The 21660-nt window shown below is 43.5% G+C and overlaps 1 protein-coding gene across 2 annotated transcripts in view; it reads left to right on the top strand.

The window, feature by feature from the left end:
• Window positions 1-21660, top strand: part of ARL15 (ARF like GTPase 15) — a 96953-nt gene that overhangs the window by 34502 nt on the left and 40791 nt on the right. For both annotated transcript variants that reach the window (XM_068107618.2, XM_068107619.2), the window contains exon 4: window positions 2862-3070. In XM_068107618.2, coding sequence (XP_067963719.2) covers window positions 2862-3070 — 209 coding nt within the window. The remainder of the gene's footprint in view (window positions 1-2861; window positions 3071-21660) is intronic.

Here is a 21660-nt window from a genome sequence, read left to right as displayed (position 1 = left end):
CCCCCTCTCGTTTCCTGCACACCTTATGATACATTCTACAGTCACGTGAAAAAGTAAGTGCACCCCATGTAAAGTTTTGGCATTTTCAACATATTTCAACATACAGCTATTTGATCTTCATTTCAACAATATTGATAGATAAAGGTGATATAATATAACAAATATCATGAAACATTGACATTTTGTAGTCCATTGTATAATTTAAATAAACATAAATGCAAATTTCGCATGTGGAAAAAGTAAGTACACCCTTGGCTCCAATAGGTGGTATTGCCCCCTTTGGCAGAAACAACCTCAAGTAGGCATTTCTTATAACTGTTCACCAGTCTCTGACATCGACTGGGAGAAATTCTTTCCCACTCCTCCATGCAGAATTCTTTCAGCTGTGGGATGTTTGAGGGGTTTCTTGCATGCACAGCTCGTTTCAAATCCCCCCACAACATCTTGATGGGATTTAGATCCAGGCTTTGACTTGGCCATTCCAGAACCCTCCATTTCTTTATTTTCAGCCATTCCTTGGTGGATTTACTGGTATGTTTAGGGTCATTGTCATGTTGCAAGGTCCACCTTCGGTTGAGCTTCAACTTTCCGACAGATGGCCTCACATTATCCTCAAGCACCCTCTGGTACAATGAAGAATTCATAGTGGATTCTATGATGGTGAGCTGCCCAGGCCCTGATGCAGCAAAGCTGCCCCAAACCATAATATTTCCACCACCATGCTTTACAGTTGGTATCAGGTTCTTGTGGTCAAATGCTGTCTTTGGTTTTCACCAAACATGTCTTCTGGTACTGTGGCCAAATAGCTCTACCTTTGACTCATCTGTCCAGAGCACATTGTTCCAGAAGTGCTGGTCTTTGCCGAGGTGTTCATTGGCAAACTTTATTCTTGCCCTGATGTTCTTTCTGGAAAGCAAAGGTTTCCACCTGGCACACCTGCCATGTGGATCAAATTTGTGCAGCCTCTTTCTAATGGTAGCCTCGTGCACTTTGACATCAACAGTGGCAAAAGCTACCTGTAGGTCCCGTGATGACATTCTGGGGTTCTTAGAGACTTCTTTCAGCATCTTGCGGTCTGCTCTCGGGCTGAACTTGCTGGGGCGGCCTGGCCTGAACAAGTTGGCAGTTGTTTGGAATCTTCTCCACTTGTAGGTGATCTTCTAGACTAGACAGTCGAATGATTGATTTCAAATTGTTTGGAGAACTTTTTAAATCCCTTCCCAGACTCGTAGGCATCTATAACCTTATTTCTGAAGGCCTCAGAGAGCTCTTTTGATCTAGGCATGGTGATGCCGCACACTTCAACAACAAAGAGCAAACCAAACTAAATGTCTGAGGGTTAAATAAGACAGGTTCCTCCAAGATCCTCTCTGAGATGTTCTAATCATTTGCACCTGAGCTGGTGCACCTGATTCTAATTTTAGGTATTTGAAGTAGTGATAAATGTAGGGGTGTACTTACTTTTTCCACATGTGAAATTTGCATTTATGTTTATTTAAATTACACAATGGACTACAAAATGTAAATGTTTCATGATATTTGTTATATTATATCACCTTTATCTATAAATATTGTTGAAATGAAGATCAAATAGCTGTATGTTGAAATATGTTGAAAAAGTCAAAACTTTACATGGGGTGTACTTACTTTTTCACTTGACTGTATGTGTTAGCTCTTATGCAATCCTTGACAATTTTGCATACAAAACTAGAACAATGCGATGTGTCACCAATATGCCTCCGCATAGTCCCACAATGGGTAGATGCCCTCGTTCACTGTCCTAAAAATAAACAAATTTGATTTAAATCCCTTCAGCTGTTTTCAAGTATCACATTTTCACCAATGAATGAATTCATTCATTCACATTTTCACTAGCCATGACAGGTTTTGCATCGATTGGTGAAGCAGTTTCAGAGAAGGGATTAAAAAAATAAAATTAACATTTTTGGCTGGTATACTATGATGTCATCATTATCATGCTTTTGTTCCCCATTGGGAGTACTTGACAATATGCCAAGTTTCAAATTTTCCATTCAGTGGTTTCCGAGAGGATTTTTTAATTATTTGCTTTTAATCCAAGATGGCTGCCATACCACGTGACCTATGACGTCACAATTTATCATAAAAACATTCTGCATGGGTACTCTTATCCTGAAAGTTTAGTCTCAATCGGACTTATGGTTGCTGAGAAAAACGAGGTTTAGCCCGTACGGACGGACGGATGGACAACCGGAAAACATAATGCCTCCGGCGACTTTGTCGGCCGAGGCATCAAAAGGGCGAAAAATTAGGTCAACCCCGCGTACTTTATATTCACATTAGTGATACAAAATTTCATTCTGAAAGTCCGAGCCAGCTCTGAGATACAGCTCGGACATTGGCAGAAAAAAGGGACAAAACCGAAATGGTGTTTTACAGAACCGGGTTCAGGGTTTACTAAAACGTGGACTTCTCGGAAGCCTCCCAAACTCTGGCCCTAAGGCCACAGGCTATGAATAACCCCGCACCCAGTGGGTTGCTAGTCAACCACGAATGCCAATATTGATAACATCAAGCCTGGCAGGGTCCTCACTTCTACACACCTACCTTTCCGGTGATTTGGCAATGTCAATTGGGGTTCGCACCCTTCATACATATTTGTCTTACTTTTTAATTGGGTACAGTCGAGCAAAATTGTCAAATACGTACCGGCTAAATCATGGAGCCAATCGGTGGGGTAAAACTTTTCTGCTATCTACTATTACACATTTAATCGAGCCAAATATATAAATTCCTAAATTGATGAACAAAGAGGAAAGATCACAGTGTGGGCAAACTTGGCTTCATGAGTGGCTTGTATGTGTGTTAATTTTTTTCTGCAGGTGGTGAAGGTATTCGTAAGTACTGGAGCCGTTATTACCAGGGAGCCCAAGGTGTGATCTTCGTGTTGGACAGTGCGTCGAGTGAGGAAGACCTGGAGGAGGCACGCTTAGAGCTGCACTGTGCCTTGCAGCATCCTCAACTGTGCACCCTGCCCTTCCTTATCTTCGCCAACCACCAGGACAAACTGGATGCCCGTTCAATTCCAGAGGTATTTATTTTACCCCCAGTAAACCGAATCTGTGTTTGTAGAACAGTATTCGCATCCGAACCAAATGAGATATAATTGCCATATAAACCATCCGAGACAGTCGTTTTGTGTTTGTACATTAAGCAGCATGTTCTCATGAGTTTTGGGCAAGTTCAGGAGGATATTTTCCATTACACATGCAGTCTTTGAACTGAAACCTTCAAAGAAGCTACTGTTATGGTGAAACAAAAGGAGATGACTGTTTTGTTTCATGATTTATATCATCAGTACACAGAGTTCTGAGACACAACACCACATTTCCAGTTTATCTTTGATCTTCCATGTCACATCTTTGTTGACACAAAAACTCAGCACTTGGTAACATGTGATGAACCTTGGGAATGCTTTTCAGAACACACCCAAATCTACCGAAGCCTGGAAGTGGGGCTGACTTTCTGAATTAGCTGTGTAGGAAACTCAAACGTTGTATTAGGTAAAGTATACACATTCCATCCGGGGAGACCTATCTGGCTTCGTTGGGTGCTAACTGGCATTATATATAAGGAGTAAGTCTAATATAGTTCCTTGTGCTTGTATTACATGCAGGACATGGTTGCATAAAACATGGTTTTATATAAAACATAAACACGGTTGGTTATAAACATGGCTGCATAAAACACAGGACATGGTTTTATGCAACCATGCTTGGTTGCATAAAACTCTCTTAATCTTAAGGAAAGATTTACCTTAAGTACGTTGTAATTCCTTCGCTAAAGATTTCCTTAAAGTTGAGGAAATCCTTTGGAGCCGTTGCTATGCCAGGGAACCAATCAGATATGTTGATATACATATATATATATATATATATATATATATATATATGTATATATATATATATATATATATATATATATATATATATATACATACATTACGGTGGAGCTTTAAAAAAATTTAAAAACTAAATTTTTATTTTTGAAAGTCTTACCCCCTTAATCTGTTCCATATAATATAGAAACACTGTATAAGAAGTCTGAGCACTAGATCATTATGTTTAGGGGTAGCTCAAGGGCCGCAAAGATTATGAAATTAATAAAAATTCAACGAATTACGAGTATATCAGACTATATCTTAATTCATTTTAAACAACACACTTGAACACAGTATTTATTTTTGAACACGTTAATAGTGAATTATTTGTTCAGTTTCTGACAGAGTTCATAGTATTAGTCTGACAATGTCCAGCAAACCCCAAATTTATTATTTTCATGGCATCCCGGACAGTGTATGTTTTCTGCTATCAGGGTACATTCTGCGATGGTCCTCGACAACTTGCAGCAGGAATTGCAGCTGAGTTTCATCGCGGGTTATCAACCCACTGTACTCCTGAATGAGTGCACGTTCAGCGTAGTCATTGACAACTTTTAGAGAGTTGACTGTTTCTGCAGCCTGCTTGTAGTCGTCTCTGTCATCCCACAAGTCCGGATCAACCGCGAGAAATCCATCTGGAAGTTCCATCATTCGCAGAAGTTTCATTGACCTTGCTGTGACGAAATCTTCCAAGTTCTTGTCCTTGAATGAATCAAGAGCAACAGTGATTCGCTTGGAATGATCCTGATCTTGGTCTTCTTCATTCTTCATGGCACTCACCATCAGTCTCTTGGTTGCCGAACTGACCCGACTGTCGAAGAAAGCCAAGCTAATAAGTTCCTGTGACAAGTACCACACGTGATTGGAAAACTTGCGTGATGTTGACTTTGAGATGGCTGGATGGATTGATGAGTATTCAAGCAGTGACTTCAGCAGCAGCAGGTCACTGTAAGGAGCACCTGATGCTTGAGGTGCAGAGATCCAGGCTGTCAGGTAGACACGTACTGTGAATACACACACATCATGTAATCCTCTCTTTTCTGCAGGAGTCGGTTTGAATTGAGCCTTGAACATCCAGATCTTGAGACAGTATATTACTTTGGACATCCAGCGGGCGTGGTGCATTGCTCCGGGTGACATGAATCGCACTCCTCTGGCAGCAGCAGCACCGAGAAAGACAATCACAAGTTCCAAGAATTCTTTATAATCATCTCTCAGCTGACTCTTTTCACGATGCTTGTTGGCATAATCGATAGTGCCTTGCTTTATGTCTTCCACTAGACTTGCCACGTCATCAGCTGCAATCCCTGATTCATACTTGGCCGTGTCTATGAATCCCCAGTATTCCTGGAAACGTTTGAAGAGTGGAACCTCAGGAGAAGATTTGGCTCCCAATCCCATACACACTTGGAACACTGCACCAATTATCAATTCCATAATGTGATGCCTGCAAGCTCGTGACAAGAGCTCCTTCTCAAACTTCTGCTCTAGGAGGACACAGGCACCAGCGATCCGACCAGTGTTTGAGCTGGCGTGTCAAAACACATAGCTCGGATGCTGTCGGCTACGCCCCAGTCTTCAATGGCTCCAAAGACAGCAGCAGCCTGAGCCTTGCCTGTTCCAGATGGAAGCTTGGCAACTGTGAGTAGCTGAGAAACTCCTTTCCCTGAAACCAATACTGGCAGGTGATCAACCTTCTCTTTTCCAATTAGATCAAGGATCAGTTTGCCGTCCCAGTGAACAACAAGGGGAACGTTACCCTGAAACTCCGCCTTTATATTTGCAGATCTCTGGACTCGGTGTTGTACTCTTTGTCGGCAAATTGAGTCTCTGTTTAGAGCAAGTTCATCAATGTTCTGTCCCAAGCTTTTGGCAGTTTCTGCTATAACAAAAACGGCTTTGCGGTCTGACACTTTTGTGCGATCTAGAGCGGCTGCGAGTTCTTCAGTAACGACAGTTTTTCGCCCCCTCTTTCTTTTTCGTGTCTGAAATGTGATGCCTCCAGCAGCTCCCTCACTTGCATTGTCCCCAGTTTCCATCTTTTCACTATCTTCTGCTGAGCTGTTTTCAGATTCAGAACCAGATGAAATCAGTTCAGCTGTAGAAGCTGCTAACTGTTTCATTTGCTCCATTCGCTGTTGCCTGGCAAGCATTTCCTCCTCTCTTTTGGACGCCGTTTTCTCCTTCGCAGCAAGCTTTACATCTACTCCAGCCAGCGACCCCCTTCTTCCCTTTTCTCACTGGGCTAACAAGAAATCCTTGTCTTCTTGTAATACTGACGTATTGGTCAGAGCATCAGCGTGAGCGACATCAAAAAGGTCTTCAAGCCTGGAAACAAAAGCCGACTCTCTCGCGAGTTGAGTTGGTGCCGTTCGCGCTTTGTTCTTTTTCAGAAGACGCCATTCTTCAAATGTCTGCTCAAGCTTGGTTTGGCAGTTTTGATGAGCTCTCATCGGGATTCTAGCTTTCTTCCAAAAGTTAGCTATTTCCGTGATGGTAACATCCGACGATTGTCTTACGGTCTCCTTCAGATCGAGATGGTGATGTAGGAAGAATCCAAGAGCCATACGCAATGATGGCAACTTGCTGCCACTTAATTCAGTCACAGAGTCGCCAAGGAGATACAACTTGGTTTGAGATCTTGTTGCTTTTTCCACAAATGACATTTTCAATCAGATATAAATCTGAAAGAAATAGAACATAGCATTAAGAAATTAAGAATCAAGAAAATTCAAACAGTTCTATTAATAACTGAGCAGTGAGCACAATGCCTCAAGCAATTACACAAACATACTGCTGCAACAGTGTTGCAGCTGTTGCTTAGTCAGCATAGTCAGTCCATTGAGTCCAAACAGTAAACAAGTCTGAACATGTCTGGACTATAAATTCATGGAAAATTTGCATTATCAATTTATCAGCAAAACAATGGGATTCGGATGATTGGTTGGATAATAGATATGAACCAGTTGAACCACAATGATTATGCTTCGATAATCTGTGATAATATTATACCATGTTTATACACCCATTGTGTCTGTGATTCTCTGCAAAGCCTGTGATAACTTCGTTTTTATTTTCAAATAGTGTTCTGTGATACACCTATGTACAGTGTTTACTTTTAGATACTATGGTGATAAGCGTTCCCAGGTCAGCGCTACATCTCATCTTAGCATTTATTGTCTAGCAGACTCTAGCTCAACGAACATTTTACTCTTTTATTATAACAGATATTGTGTATGTACAATGTACATATTACTACTATAATTATTTATTTAATGGAGCACAGAGTTTTATAACTTAAAGGTTTTATCTGTGTTCCCAGTAATTAATTTTACCACAATGATTGCATGTTGTGTGTATGATGATAGGAGAGAGTGTCAATTTACTTAGTAGTTAAAATTGGGTTCTTAATTTATCAACAGAATTAATCTATTATCAGTAGTATGCGAAATAAAAGGGCGGCCGCAGCTTTGGGGTATCAGAAACTTTACCATCATTGAGCTACCCCTAAATATTGTTCAATTGTGCTCATATTGTGCCTGAATATTTATGTCATATGTAGGAACAAATTGAGAGGGTACGAAGATCATATTTCAAAAGTTCAAAAATAAGCTCCACCCTGATATACATATAGGAAGATAATAGAGATAGAAAGAGATGTCTGAAAGCAAGCAAGTAATTTTAAATGGCGCTTGTTATATGTTGCATGGGGGACACGTGCTTGCAGATGAAGGAGGAATAAAGTGATTATTGAGTGAAATTCATTCGATTCTCATTGAGCATTTTATTACTTCTGCCACCCAAGGTGGGTGGAGGTTATGGAAACGGTTGCATAAAGCATCCTTAAGGAAAAATTTGAGGATTTCCTGAAATATTTCCTTAAGTTAATCCCGGTGTGCACCCCGGTTTAGAATAGGTACATCGTTTCCCTGCGCATCGTAAGAGGCGACTAAGGGTTGGCGTCAGGAAGGGCATCCGGCCATAAAAACATTGCCTCAAAAAGGGAACCATGATTGTCATGGGGCCCGCAAGGCTAACCCCCACTCTAGTGGGGAAAATGACCTTAAAACGATCATTCATTTATTCATTCAAGGACATCCTTAAGTTGAGGATCGTTGCATATACGAATAATACTTTTCCTTAAATCCTTCCCCCATCCTTAAACACGAACCTTTGAGTTTCCAAATGGTGCTCTTCATGGAAATTGGTCAGGAAGAGGATGATTATCGCAGAGCAACGCCAGAGTCTGATAGAACAATACTTCTGCAATTTTCACTCTTTCGTGACGTCCAGAATATTTTGCTTGTTGTTTTGCACTCGTATTTCATTTTTATAATCTCACACTTTTACCGATCTCGGAAAGTTTCCAAACATTTACTGCACACATTAACACATTTACAATAAAATGCTTAATGAGAATCAAAGGAATTTTATAGAACAATAATTTTATTCATACCTCATCCAGAAACACATGCTGCCCATGCAACATGAAACAAGTGCCATTTAAAATGACGTGTTCATAAGGTGTTCATGCTTTCGGACACCTATTCCTATCTCTAATCTGATTGGTTGCCTGGCATAACCGTGGCTCCGAAGGATTTCCTTAAGGAAATCCTTTGCTGAGGATTTCCCAAGAGTTATTTATGCATCAGCCCTTAAGGAAATCCAAAAACGTACTTGAAGGTAAATCTTTCCTTCACCTATAAAGCACGTCTGGCAACGCTTGTGGCAGAGACGTGTATGCAAATGAGTTTAAACTGCCGAATTATGACCTTTCTTACAATGTATAATGCCCAGGTTACTTATGAAAGGTTGCTTCTAATTGGAGAAAAGCCAATGACAAAAAAGCAAGTCTGGCCTACTAACAAGTAAATCCAGCACTTTATGGGTTATGAATGAAGGAGTTTTTGCAACTGGGCCATTATTATATCAGCCTCTGTTGTCACGCTGTGATAATTGTCCTCTTTGTGACCAATTTCCATAACGAGCGCCTTTGGAAACTCAAAGGTTTGTTTTTAAGGACAGGGGGGGGGCTCCCTTAACTTTAAGGAAGGATTTAAGGAAAAAAAACTTAAGGAATATTTGTGTATGCAACCATCCTCAACTTGAGGATGTCTTAAGGGAAAAGTTTTTAATTTTGTTCGATACAAGATCGAGGCTCATGTAAGAGCTAACATTAATCACACAACAAAAAAAAACGGACACACAAAACATACAATAAAGGGAACGGGAAACAAGATGGGGGGAGAGAGGGAAGCACACAAGTACAACAGCAGAGAACAGGGACATCGGGAGATCTGTGGGATGGAGAGGGCTTGGGGGGAGGAGGCATGGGAAGGGAGGGGGGCGGGGGTGAGTTATAAAACACATAGACACTGCTCTAGGACTTCCAGGAAAAGAAGTTGGTATTTCAAAAAAGTGGATCTGGGGTGAATTAACGGGGGTAGAAAAGATCAAGGTTTTGGATGGGGGAAGATAAGAGATGGTGGTGAACAGCTGTTTTAAAGACCTGGAGGGAGGAGTGGGATTGAAGAGAGTGAGGGAGTTTGTTCCAGAGGCGGGAGTAAAGAGGAATGAAAGAGTGAAGGTGAGCAGAGTCTTTATTTTGGCAGTTTCACCAGAAGAGGGTTGCTGGCAGATCTTGTGCGACCTGTCTGAATATTTGGGGGACAGAGCACAGATAGAGCTGGGGGAGCTAGGCTGGATAAGAGTCGGTAGAAGACAGAAAGACCACCTACCTGCCTGCGGTGAGTGAGTGAAAGACCCTCGGAGTTAGCTTCATTGGGGGAGATTCCAATGATTCTGAAAGTTTTGGTTTCAACAGCGTGAAGCCGAGCTGGGTGTGAGGCAGGAGCACCAGCACAGAGGGGAGAGCAGTATTCCATTGAGCTGTGGATGAAAGCCTTGTATGTGGTGAGGAGCTCAGGTGTGCCAAGGATGGACTTTGCACGATGGAGGATGCCCAGTCAGCGACTGGCTTTGGAGGCCAGCTTGGAAATGTGGTTTTCCCAGGAAAGATCATGGCAGATAGTGAGACCCAAAAGCTTGAGTGACAGAACTTCTTGGAGAGGATTGTTGAGAAAGTAGATGGGAGGGTTGTCCAGTCAGTCTTTTCAGAGAGACAGAGTAAGAGTGTGAGATTTGTCAGGATTGAAGGACATGTTCCACTTGTTTGACCAGTCTGTGATTTTGTCCAGGTCTGCAGAGATTGAGGAGGCTGTAGACTGCTGAGCTGAGGGATCAGGAATGGAGCGGCAGAGAGTGGTCATCAGCAAAGAGATAGAGAGGACTTTCCTGAGAGTCGGAGAGATCATTGATGAAGACCAGTACTAAAACAGGGCCCAGAACACTGCCTTGGGGAACTCCAGCCTGAACAGGAAGGGGGAGATGAGAGAAACCCATTCAGGGCCACATGTTGACTATGACCAGAGAGGAAGTCCGCAAGCCATGTGTGGAGATTTCCATGGATACCATAGGAGGAGAGTTTGGGGAGAAGAGCCGGGTGCCAGACCGTATCGACGGCACGTGATATGTCAAGGGCGACAGCTCTGATTTCCTTTTTGGCATTGAGGACCTCCATCCATTGTTCAGACAGCAGAAGCAGCATGTCCAGAGTTGAGTGACCTGGTCTGAAACCAAATTGATGATCAGAGATCAAGCCATTGGAAAAGAGGAAGGATTTGATATCCGAAGCAATGATGGATTCCATGACTTTGCTGATAATTGGGAGCAGGCTGATTGGTCTGTAGTTACAAGGATCTGTTTTTGCACCTTTTTTGTGTAAAGCGGTAAGTTAAGAAAAGTTAAGGAAACACTTAAGTAAATCCTTAAATCTTTCCTTCAGGGTGGTTTATGCAACCGGGCCAAGGGCATTAGAAGACCCCAGTGTACTTTTACCTGAATTACATTAGTATGGAAGGACGAATCGTTGGGAATCGCCACTCACACACCACATGGGGGATTTGAATCTGGGATCCCAGCATCATGAGCTAAATGCTCATATTGGAATGCCAAGCAGGCCAACACAAATAGGAGCATGAGCATTGAGAGAACGTGAGTCAATAACTATACTAGTTTCATATTACTGGTTACTTTATTTGGCAAGCTTTTAGCAACTGGATAGTGATTAATGAAAATATTGGTAGTTTTATATAATGTTTTCTGTCACTCATTGACACTCCCTGTTTATCCTTTCCACAAGAGGGCGTGCAAACCAAGCTGTAAATAAGTGTTCGCGCTTTTCCTGCACTGCTGTTATTTGTGCAAAGCTTACACCACATTTGGTCAACTCTCCATTGCTTTGCTTTGCTTTGCTTTTCGACAACGATGGTAAAAGAGAAAATACAATCGTACATCAATGTTGCTGTGATGATGCATTCATGTGATGCTACGATGGTTGTAATAAAAACAAGATTGTACTTTGACATTGACGATGGTTCAATGTACGGGAAAGGGTTTCGTTAATTGGTCATCTATCTCTGAATCTCAGCACTGGCTCAGTTTCCTTTCCGAGAAAGCTTTATAAAAAGATTCTAACGGTTTAATGGCAGTTCCACTTGCCTGTATGGCTGACAAGATGGCCTGGAGGTACGCACACTCACTCGCCTATGAGCTGTCTAGCGTGGGTTCGAATCTCGGCGTGGTGATTGGTCAGTGTGTGCCATCCCTCGGTTGGATGTTAAACGGGTGTCCAATCTGCCGGCATTTTTGGTGGATGTTAAAGATCTCACGGTGTCCTTCACGAATAGTAGGTGAGCTATCACTGGCACCACGGCCAAATTACAAATTCCTGCCCTAACCAGCAGAGGGCATTGCATCAGAGGCATAGCCGTGCCCTCAGGCAATGATGCTACCCCATAGCCTTGTGCTGCATACGAATGAAGAAGACTCACCTGCCATGGCATTTGTTGGAGGTTTTGATGTGGCATACAGTATCATTTGCGCTTCCTATTAGTTGGGATAAAATTATTTGCATTTGCTTTGTACATTATGTTACAGATCCCGGATTTAGGTGAATTACTATTCATGTCATTGCTTATTAATGTTTATTCTATTAAAGGTTGTTGTGGTTAAATGGTTAGGCTCCGGATAACAGGAGACCGGAAACGGGATAGTGAACCGGAAGGAGAAAAGACACGAGGTCCGGGAGAAGCGGCGATCTTTTTCTTCCTCGCCCAGCTCCGACGCGAGCGGTGTCGATATTGAGCAGCGTGGGGAACGCTGCGTTTGAAAGCCCGTCTGGCGAGAGGAGGTACCTGCGCGGGGTAATTACCGGTTACGCGTCAAGCTGCCGTGGGTTCGTGCACGGAACCAAGCGTCCGGCACAGTTCGCCTCAACGTCTACAAGAACGCGTACGGGTCGCACCTTTGGCCTCGCGCGCTTTGCGAGCCGTGCCTTGCTTTGCCCGCTTTGCTTTGCAAGGAGGTGTGCGCTGCAGCAGCTGCTCCCGGTACGCGACGTGCACGTTTGGGAGCACGTCAGCCAGGGGTTCGTTCAACCGCCTGTGTGCGGAGACGTCGACCTTCACCTTGGTCTGGAGGGGCCCAGAGACATTGTGAGGGACAGTGACCATTGAGGGGTCGTGAGTGGGGAAAGGGGGGAAATATACGAGATGGCCATCTTAGTAATATTGTGATTGATTGTTGATGGTTGTTGATGGATTGAGAATATATTATTAATTAATCCGGATCCTTGGTGTGGGGTTGCTTATTGACCTGAATCGTTTGTGTCTTTCATGTTGATTGCATTACGAAAGCGTATAGATCATACATCTTTCTGGCGGGGTCCTCCCACGGTCCGGGGGTCACCAAGACCAGGTAGTTACCGGGAGGACCACGTAACAATTATAATTTTATGAAATGGTGAGGTTTGATTTGTTAGGCAGAGAATGCCTAATTTAATGATGGCAAACAGGTTGATGGGTGTCTTGTCAAAAAAAATCACCAAGGCACAATACACCTCAGCCAAAAAATGTGACTAAAAGCTTTGAGCAGCCCTCTCCATAGATTTTTTTTTTTTTTTTTTTTGTATACAAGATCGAGGCTCGTGAAAGAGCTAACAGATGTTTATTTTAACAAAGAGATACCGGTGTTTTCAGATGCGGTGCCGATGTACTTTTATTTATTTTTTTGCTGGCTATGCTTATGTTGTTTGTGGTGTTGTATTTTCTTGCAGGACTGGTAGGGAACACATTTGGGCTATGGCTGGAGTAATTCTGGGGATCTATTGTCATAATGGAGATCTGTTGTGAGGATCTATTACAATTTTGCATTGCAACATGCCGTTCAGCATTTCCTAACTCACTTTGATATTTGCGTTCGTGATTGTGCACCAATGATACATCACCAGAATGTTTTCTTGCGAGACTCAAATTTTATGAGCCCTCCGCTGCCCATAGCATCGTGTTCAGCATTCGTTCCTTGTATATTAATGTAATTCAGGTAAAAGCACACTGGTGTTTTCTAATGTCCTTGTCCTGCGTGTAATACATGTGACTTTATTTGAAATACCCAACGGCACTACTTGCATACTTTTTTTCTTTTTGTATACTAAGTGAAGGCTCGTATAAGAGCTAACACATGGAACATATCATAAGGGGAGCGGGAGACAACAGGAGGTGAGAGAGGGAAGCACAACAACAGTAAGGAACAGGGACATCAGGACATCTGTGCAAGGGAGAGGGCTGGGGTGGGGTACACGGGATAAATAAGATGGACACTACAGTGGATTACAGGAAAGAAAACAGGGAATTTGAAGGAGGTGGGTTTGGAGTGGATTAACGGGGTCAGAAAAGATCAAGGTTTTGGATGGGGGAATATAAGAGATCGTGACGAACAGCTGTTTTGAAAACCTGGAGGGAGGAGTAGGATTGGAGAGAGCGTGAGAGTTTGTTTGCAGAGGCGGGAGAAAAGAGGAATTGAAAGGGTGAAGGTGAGCAGTGATTCTTCATTTTGGCGGTTTTACCAGAAGGTGTAGAAATATTTGGGGGACAGAGCACACCCAGAGCAGGGGGTGCAAGGCCGGAGAGTAGTCGGTAGCACATCAATGCATCATCATGGCAACATCAGGGAATTGCAGCTATATTAGTTGCTGAGACTCGTGATCCATATACAGTCACGTGAAAAAGTAAGTACATCCCATGTAAAGTTTTGACTTTTTCAACATATTTCAACATACAGCTATTTGATCTTCATTTCAACAATATTGATAGATAAAGGTGATATAAGATAACAAATATCATGAAGCATTTACATTTTGTAGTCCATTGTATAATTTAAATAAACATAAATGGAAATTTCGCATGTGGAAAAAGTAAGTACACCCCTACATTTATCACTACTTCAAATACCTAAAATTAGAATCAGGTGCACCAGCTCAGGTGCAAATGATTAGAACATCGTTAGAGAGGATCTTGGAGGAACCTGTCTTATTTAAACCTCAGACATTTAGTTTGGTTTGCTCTTTGTTGTTGAAGTGTGTGGCGTCACCATGCCTAGATCAAAAGAGCTCTCTGAGGCCTTCAGAAAGAAGGTTATAGATGCCTACGAGTCTGGGAAGGGATTTAAAAAGATCTCCAAACAATTTGAAATCGATCATTCGACTGTCCGGGAGATCATCTACAAGTGGAGAAGATTCCATACAACTGCCAACTTGTTCAGGCCAGGCCGCCTCAGCAAGTTCAGCCCGAGAGCAGACCGCAAGATGCTGAAAGAAGTCTCTAAGAACCCCAGAATGTCATCACGGGACCTACAGGTAGCTCTTGCCACTGTTGATGTCAAAGTGCACGAGTCTACCATTAGAAAGAGGCTGCACAAATTTGATCTACATGGGAGGTGTGCCAGGAGGAAACCTTTGCTGTCCAGAAAGAACATCAGGGCAAGACTAAAGTTTGCCAATGAACACCTAGGCAAAGACCAGCACTTTTGGAACAATGTGCTCTGGACAGATGAGTCAAAGGTAGAGCTATTTGGCCACAGTACCAGAAGACATGTTTGGCGAAAACCAAAGACAGCATTTGACCACAAGAACCTGATACCAACTGTAGAGCATGGTGGTGGAAATATTATGGTTTGGGGCAGCTTTGTTGCATCAGGGCCTAGGCAGCTCACCATCATAGAATCCACTATGAATTCTTCATTGTACCAGAGGGTGCTTGAGGATAATGTGAGGCCATCTGTCGGAAAGTTGAAGCTCAACCGAAGGTGGACCTTGCAACATGACAATGACCCTAAACAAACCAGTAAATCCACCAAGGAATGGCTGAAAAGAAAGAAATGGAGGGTTCTGGAATGACCAAGTCAAAGCCCGGATCTAAATCTCATCGAGATGTTGTGGGGGGATTTGAAACGAGCTGTGCCTTGGACCTTGCAACGTAAAACTTGTGCACCAACGTAAAAATGGCCTCTAAACGGTGGTTTTGTGCATGCAAGAAACCCCTCAAACATCGCACAGCTGAAAGAATTCTGCATGGAGGAGAGGGCAAAAAATTCTCTCAGTCGATGTCAGAGACTGGTAGACAGTTATAAGAAACACCTACTTGAGGTTGTTTCTGCCAAAGGGGACAATACCACCTATTAGAGCCAAGGGTGTACTTACTTTTTCCACATGCGAAATTTGCATTTATGTTTATTTAAATTATACAATGGACTATAAAATGTAAATGTTTCATGATATTTGTTATATTATAATCACATTTATCTATCAATATTGTTGAAATGAAGATCAAATAGCTGTATGTTGAAATATATTGAAAAAGTCAAAACTTTACATGGGGTGTACTTACTTTTTCACGTGACTGTATGTGTGAAGTCTCGCAGCTTACCCGTGAGACATGGGCTTTAAACGTACATTGTTTTTTTTTCTTTTTTTAAGAACTGGACTGGGCAATCTTGACATTCTCATTAGGTTTGCCTGCTACTAACTGGCTTCATCCAATTAAAACTCCAAGCCGGGCACAAAAATCCAGCCTCTATTTAGCTTCTGATCTCACATAAAATTGCACTTGGAGAGAAACATTATCTAAGCGTGCTCTCCGTACAACCATCCTTGTTTGCAACTACAATACGTAATACCTTGCTTAACGCTGCCATGTAGAATACTGATTCGTTATAGAGCTCTTTGTCCTGGAGAAAAAATTTACGAAAAAAACAATGAAAAGAATGCACAACACGCAGCTGATCGTCGAGTCAACACACCAGCCACCATTGTTTGTATGCCACCATTGTTTGTATGCCACCATTGTTTGTACCGTATGCATACGCTCTGAGCCAATCTGCGCTGTTTACTCCAGCTTCATTTTGTTATTTATCTATCTATAATTCCAGTAATCTCTGTGTGTATGTATGTATGTATGTATGTATGTCTGTATGTCTGTGACTGCTGTTTCTCGACAACCACGGGTCCGATATACTTTAAACTTGCCAGGTATATTGCTGGGGACCCGAGGATGTGCCTTTTCAAGGTTTCATATTAATCGGACAAGTAGTTAGCGAGCTATGTCCAAAAAACGATTCAACCAATCAGAGAGCAGCGAGCTATCACGTGTGCCGAACGTGGCGAACAGACTCTGCCTCGGACGGCACATTTGAGAGCGTATTCATTTATTTCACGTTGGCAAACTATGTTGGCGTTAAACTATGTTTTAAAACTAATTAAAACTACTTTGCGATTCTTTCGCTTTCCTGCGCGTTTGTGCACGCTATGGCGATTTCTTTACCAAACTCCGCAAGCCGTTCGCTTTGGACCAAACCATTTCATGTAAATAGAGGGGGGGGATTGTCACCGTACTCGCAAGCCGTTCGCTTTGGACCAAACCATTTCATGTAAATAGAGGGGGGGGATTGTCACCGTACTCGCAAGCCGTTCGCTTTGGACCAAACCATTTCATGTAAATAGAGGGGGGGGATATAATTTTAGATATATATATAGTACGGGCATGCCCTAGTTTATTCAAACTCGGAAAACATCATGGATATTGTCTTCTTCTTCTTCAAACTCTCCTCCCACGTGCCTGTGACTTTATATGTTTTTGAATTGAATTATGACAATTCCCACTTAAATTCCTCTTTGAAAGATCAATGTTCGAAGTTAAACCTTTAGCATTTTAGTTTTGTTGTATTTTATTTGTGTATGTATGGATGACCACAACAAATTAACCAGCAGGATTGACAGGAAGGCTTCCCCTCTCCCTCTCCCCTTCCCGCCACCTCATCTTCTCTCCCCCCCCCCCCTTCTTCCCTCTCCCCTTCCCTTCTCTCTCCCCTTCCCTTCTCTCTCCCCCCTTCCTTCCCTCTCTCCTCTTCCTTCCTCTCTCCTCTTCCTTCCTCTCTCCCCTTCCTTCCTCTCTCTCCCCTTCCCTCCCCTTTCCCCTTCCCTCTCTTCCCCCCTTTCCCTCCCTCTCCCCCTTACCCTCCCTCGACCCTTCCACCTTCCCTCCTCCTCTCCCCTTCCCTCCTCCTCTCCCCTTCCCTCCTCCACTTTCTCTCCCCCTCTCCACTTTCTCTCCCCCTCTCCCTTTCCTCCCCCTCCCCTCTTTCCCATCCTCTTTTAATATTCCCTTCACTAAGCGACTCTGAGTTGCCTGGCAATGCCGGGTACTTTTGCCAGTAAATAAATGAAATCAAATCTTTGTGAAAAACTTTGAGGCAGTCCCCCTCCCCCCCCCCTCCAAGACCCCCCACGGGGGGGGGGGGGGGAGGGTAAACCATCAATCATCAAAGAGGTTGTGAAAGGCAGCTCTAGCTGTCTGTGCTCATCTCGTTGATGCTTCTTCAGTTACGATGGATCAATATTTCCACGATGTAACCGTACGATCAATTTGCAAGCCTGGTGTTGGCTTGATGATTAAGGTGGCTGTCTTAAGATCTTAGTGTCTTGGGGTTAAGCCAATGTCGTGCCCATCAGGTGGGTTGACTCAACTTGTCATCCTTCTGAGGTCGGCAAAATGCGTACCAGCTTACTGGAAACGGGGCACTGCATCAGTAGCACAGCCGTGATTCCAGCAATGATGCTTTAGCTTTACTAATTAGCTGTTCTATATCGGTGAGGGTTACGTTCATGGGGGTTACGGATATGGTGTGAGAAATGGAGAAGGTGAAAGGATTTTGGAGTTTGCTGATGGAGCTGATTTGTTGATTTGTAATACTCAGTTCCAGAAAAGGGATAATAAGATTGTTACATACACGTCAGGTGGGTCGACGACAACTGTTGACTACCTGATGGTGCGTAGGCGAGATAGGGGGCACCTCTGGGACACAAAGGTGATCCCGGGGGAGGAGGCTGTTTCACAGCACCACTTGGTTGTCTGCGACATAAGGGTGAAAGGCGCGAGGAGAGCTCGGCGGGTGAAGTACCAACCGAGAATGAAGGTGTGGAGGTTGAAAGAGGTGACAGCAAGGGAGACATTAAAAGAGAGGCTGAGTATGGTAGAGGATGATGTGGTTGAGCTTGAACGTGGTTGGATGTCAATGAAAGATAGTCTGTTGGGAGCCGTTGGTGAGGTATGTGGATGGACATAAGGACCACCGAGGCACTCGGAAACATGGTGGTGGGATGACGAAGTTGGAAAGAGGATTGACGAGAAGAGGAAGAAGTTCAAGGAGTGGCAGAAGGCGAAGGGTACGGGAGCAGAAAAAGCAGAGCATGAAAGTTATATAGCAGCCAAGAAGGCTGCAAAGAAAGAGGTAGCAAAGGCGCAGCAGACATGCAGGAAAATGTTCGGAGAACGCTTGGATTTGGAAGAGGGTCAGAGAGCGGTATTCAGGATTGCAAAGCAGATAGCGAAAGAGAGGTGTGATGTGATGGGGGTGAGTTGCTTGAAGGATGAAGTGGGACAAATCATTGTGGACCCAGATGGAATTAAAGGAAGATGGAAAAGATATATGGAAATGCTGTTGAATACAGAGAATGAATGGGATGGCAACATAGAGAGTAACCCAGTTTTATGACCGGCAGAAAAGACAACTGAGAAGGAAGTTGAGGAAGCGATAAAAGCAATGAAGAGTAGAAAAGCGGGAGGGCCGATAGGAGTTGTGGGAGATATGTTGAAGGCAGCAGGAAGTTGGGGTGTGAAGAGAATGGCAGAGATCTGTAATCTGGTGGTGAAAGAAGGTCGCATTCCAGTGGATTGGGAACTGAGTACCCTCGTCCCTCTATACAAGGGGAAAGGTGACCCTCTGAAGTGTGGCTCGTACCGAGCGATAAAGTTATTGGAGCATGGAATGAAGGTATTGGAAAGGGTGTTGGAGAGGAGGATAAGGAAGAAGGTGAAGATCGACAAAATGCAGTTTGGATTTATGCCAGGAAGAGGAACGACAGACGCGCTCTTTATTGTGAGGCAGTTGCAGGAGAAGTACATGGAGAAGAGGAAGAAGTTGTTTCTTGGGTTTGTTGATCTGGAGAAAGCATTCGATAGGGTTCCACGCGAAGTATTGACATGGGCATTGAGGAAGTTAGAAGTGGAGGAATGGTTGATCAGAGTTGTGATGGCAATGTACAAAAGAGCGCGCACAGCTGTAAGGACGAAGGACGGGAACAGTGGTGAGTTTGAGGTGAAGGTGGGAGTGCATCAGGGGTCGGTATTAAGTCCACTCCTATTTGTAGCTGTGATGGAGGTGCTGGCTCAGACCGTAAAGGAGGGTTTACCATGGGAGTTGTTGTATGCAGATGATCTGGTGTTGATTGCGGAAAGTATGGATGGACTGAAGGAAAATATGAACAAGTGGAAGGAATGTATGGAGACAAAAGGTCTGAAGGTGAATATAGGAAAGACGAAGGTGATGGCAAGTGGTAAAGCATGTGGTGAGGTGGAAAGAACTGGGAAATGGCCATGTGCTGTGTGCAGGAAGGGTGTCGGAATGAACTCCATTCAATGTACAATGTGCGCTGAGTGGGTTCATCAAAAATGTAGTGGTCTGGGAGGGTCATTAACCAGTGTGGCACCTACATTCAAATGTAAGGTGTGCATAGAGGGAGCTGCAGATGGAGGAAATGTTGAGTTGGATCTTGGAGACGGCGTGAAGCTGGAAGGTGTGAAAACATTTTGCTACCTCGGAGACATGCTGAATGGAGAAGGTGGATCAGACTCGGCAACCGTTGCTGGAGTGAGATGTGCATGGAAGAAGTTTCGGGAACTGAGTGGCCTGCTGATGAGGAGGGGAGTGTCGTTGAAGCTGAAGGGAAAGGTGTATGCTGCATGTGTGAGAAGTGTTATGATTTATGGGAGCGAGACATGGGTCATGAATGTAGAGCAGCAACGAAGGCTGCAAAGGGTGGAAATGCGAATGGTTCTGTGGATGTGCGGAGTGTCGTTGAGAGAGAGGAAGACAAATAATGAATTGCGAAAGATGATGGGAATAGAGCCTGTGATTGATGCTGTGAAGAGGAACAGGTTGAGATGGTTTGGTCATGAGTTGAGGAAGGTTGAAAGTGACTGGTTGAGAAGAGTGATGTAAATGAATGTAGAAGGAAGTAGAGGATGGGGAAGACCGAGAAAGACTTGGCTAAAGATGGTCGAAGAAGGAATGCGGGCAAGGGGGTTAACAAGGGGAGATGCAGAAAATAGGGCAATATGGAGAAGATTGTCATGGGGACCGCAAGGCTAACCCCCGCTCTTGCAGGGAAAATGGCCTTAAAATGCATGTTGTTGTTGTTCTATATCGGTGGATTATGAGTGTTCACGAGCATTCCCTGTGCTTTGGCACCGAAAGTCTCACTCAGCTCTAACATTGTGTTACAACCTCCTCTGAACCTTAAGAGATGACAGGCGAACCTCCATTTCTCCCAGTCGGAATGTCGGGATACCCGGCCAGGCTAATTTTATACATTGAGACAGACTGTTCTAATTATGAATTGCAATGCAGACTGCATAGTGACCCATTCAGAGCGCACCCATATTTGTCAATGTCACATTGGAGATGTGTGCTTTTGAACTTGTGATGCTTACAGTTGAATTGCCTTTGTGAGCTTCCTTTGGTTCCTGAAACATACATTATGCTCTGATACTTGGCACGCAGTTCTTGGTTTCTTTGGTTATGAACTGGCAGGATGCCTCGGAGGTTGTGTACTCACCTTTGAACTATCTAATCTAGGTTTGATACCCAACTCTGAACTTGCTTTGTTGCTTGATGTTCAGCATTTAAAAAGACTCGAACGGCACTCGGTAGAGAGTGTACCTCCGCCAGGCTGAACAGTTTACATTTTGTATCCCACTGGTAGGCCAGATCTGCATCCAGACCTTAACCAACATCTACTCAACTAGGTTCTTGTCACCTAACCAAATCATCCACAAAGTTTTGTCATAAGCCTTCGGCAAAGTTTTGAAATATGCTATATTTTGTTTTTCACCTCGATGGTGAAGAATCACATTAAAAAAAATTATTTTATTTTATTTCAGTTCCGGATCCAGATCTTTGCCAGAATCTAATCAATTCGTCCTTGTCGCACACCCCACCTGTTCATGAAGTTTTGTCCGAATCCATCCTCAACTTTTTGAGCTCTCGTGTGATTATATAGGTTTTTGGCCCTTTCACTCAATGGTGACAAATCACTTAAACATTATAGTATCCAGATGTGCATCTGGATCTTCACCGAAATCGAATCAATTTGTCGATGTCACGCACTCAACCAGTCCACCAAATTTCATCCGATTCAGTCCATAACCTTTTCAGATATCTTGCTCACAGACAGAGGTGAAAACATAACCCATGTCCACATTCGTTGGCTGAGGTAATAAGAGCACAGA

The sequence above is a fragment of the Myxine glutinosa genome, chromosome 2, assembly GCF_964187855.1.
Source record: "Myxine glutinosa chromosome 2, kmMyxGlut1.1, whole genome shotgun sequence".
Classification (NCBI taxonomy): domain Eukaryota; kingdom Metazoa; phylum Chordata; class Myxini; order Myxiniformes; family Myxinidae; genus Myxine; species Myxine glutinosa.
Note: the sequence above shows the minus strand (reverse complement) of the source record. Positions and strands in the feature narration are given on the sequence as shown.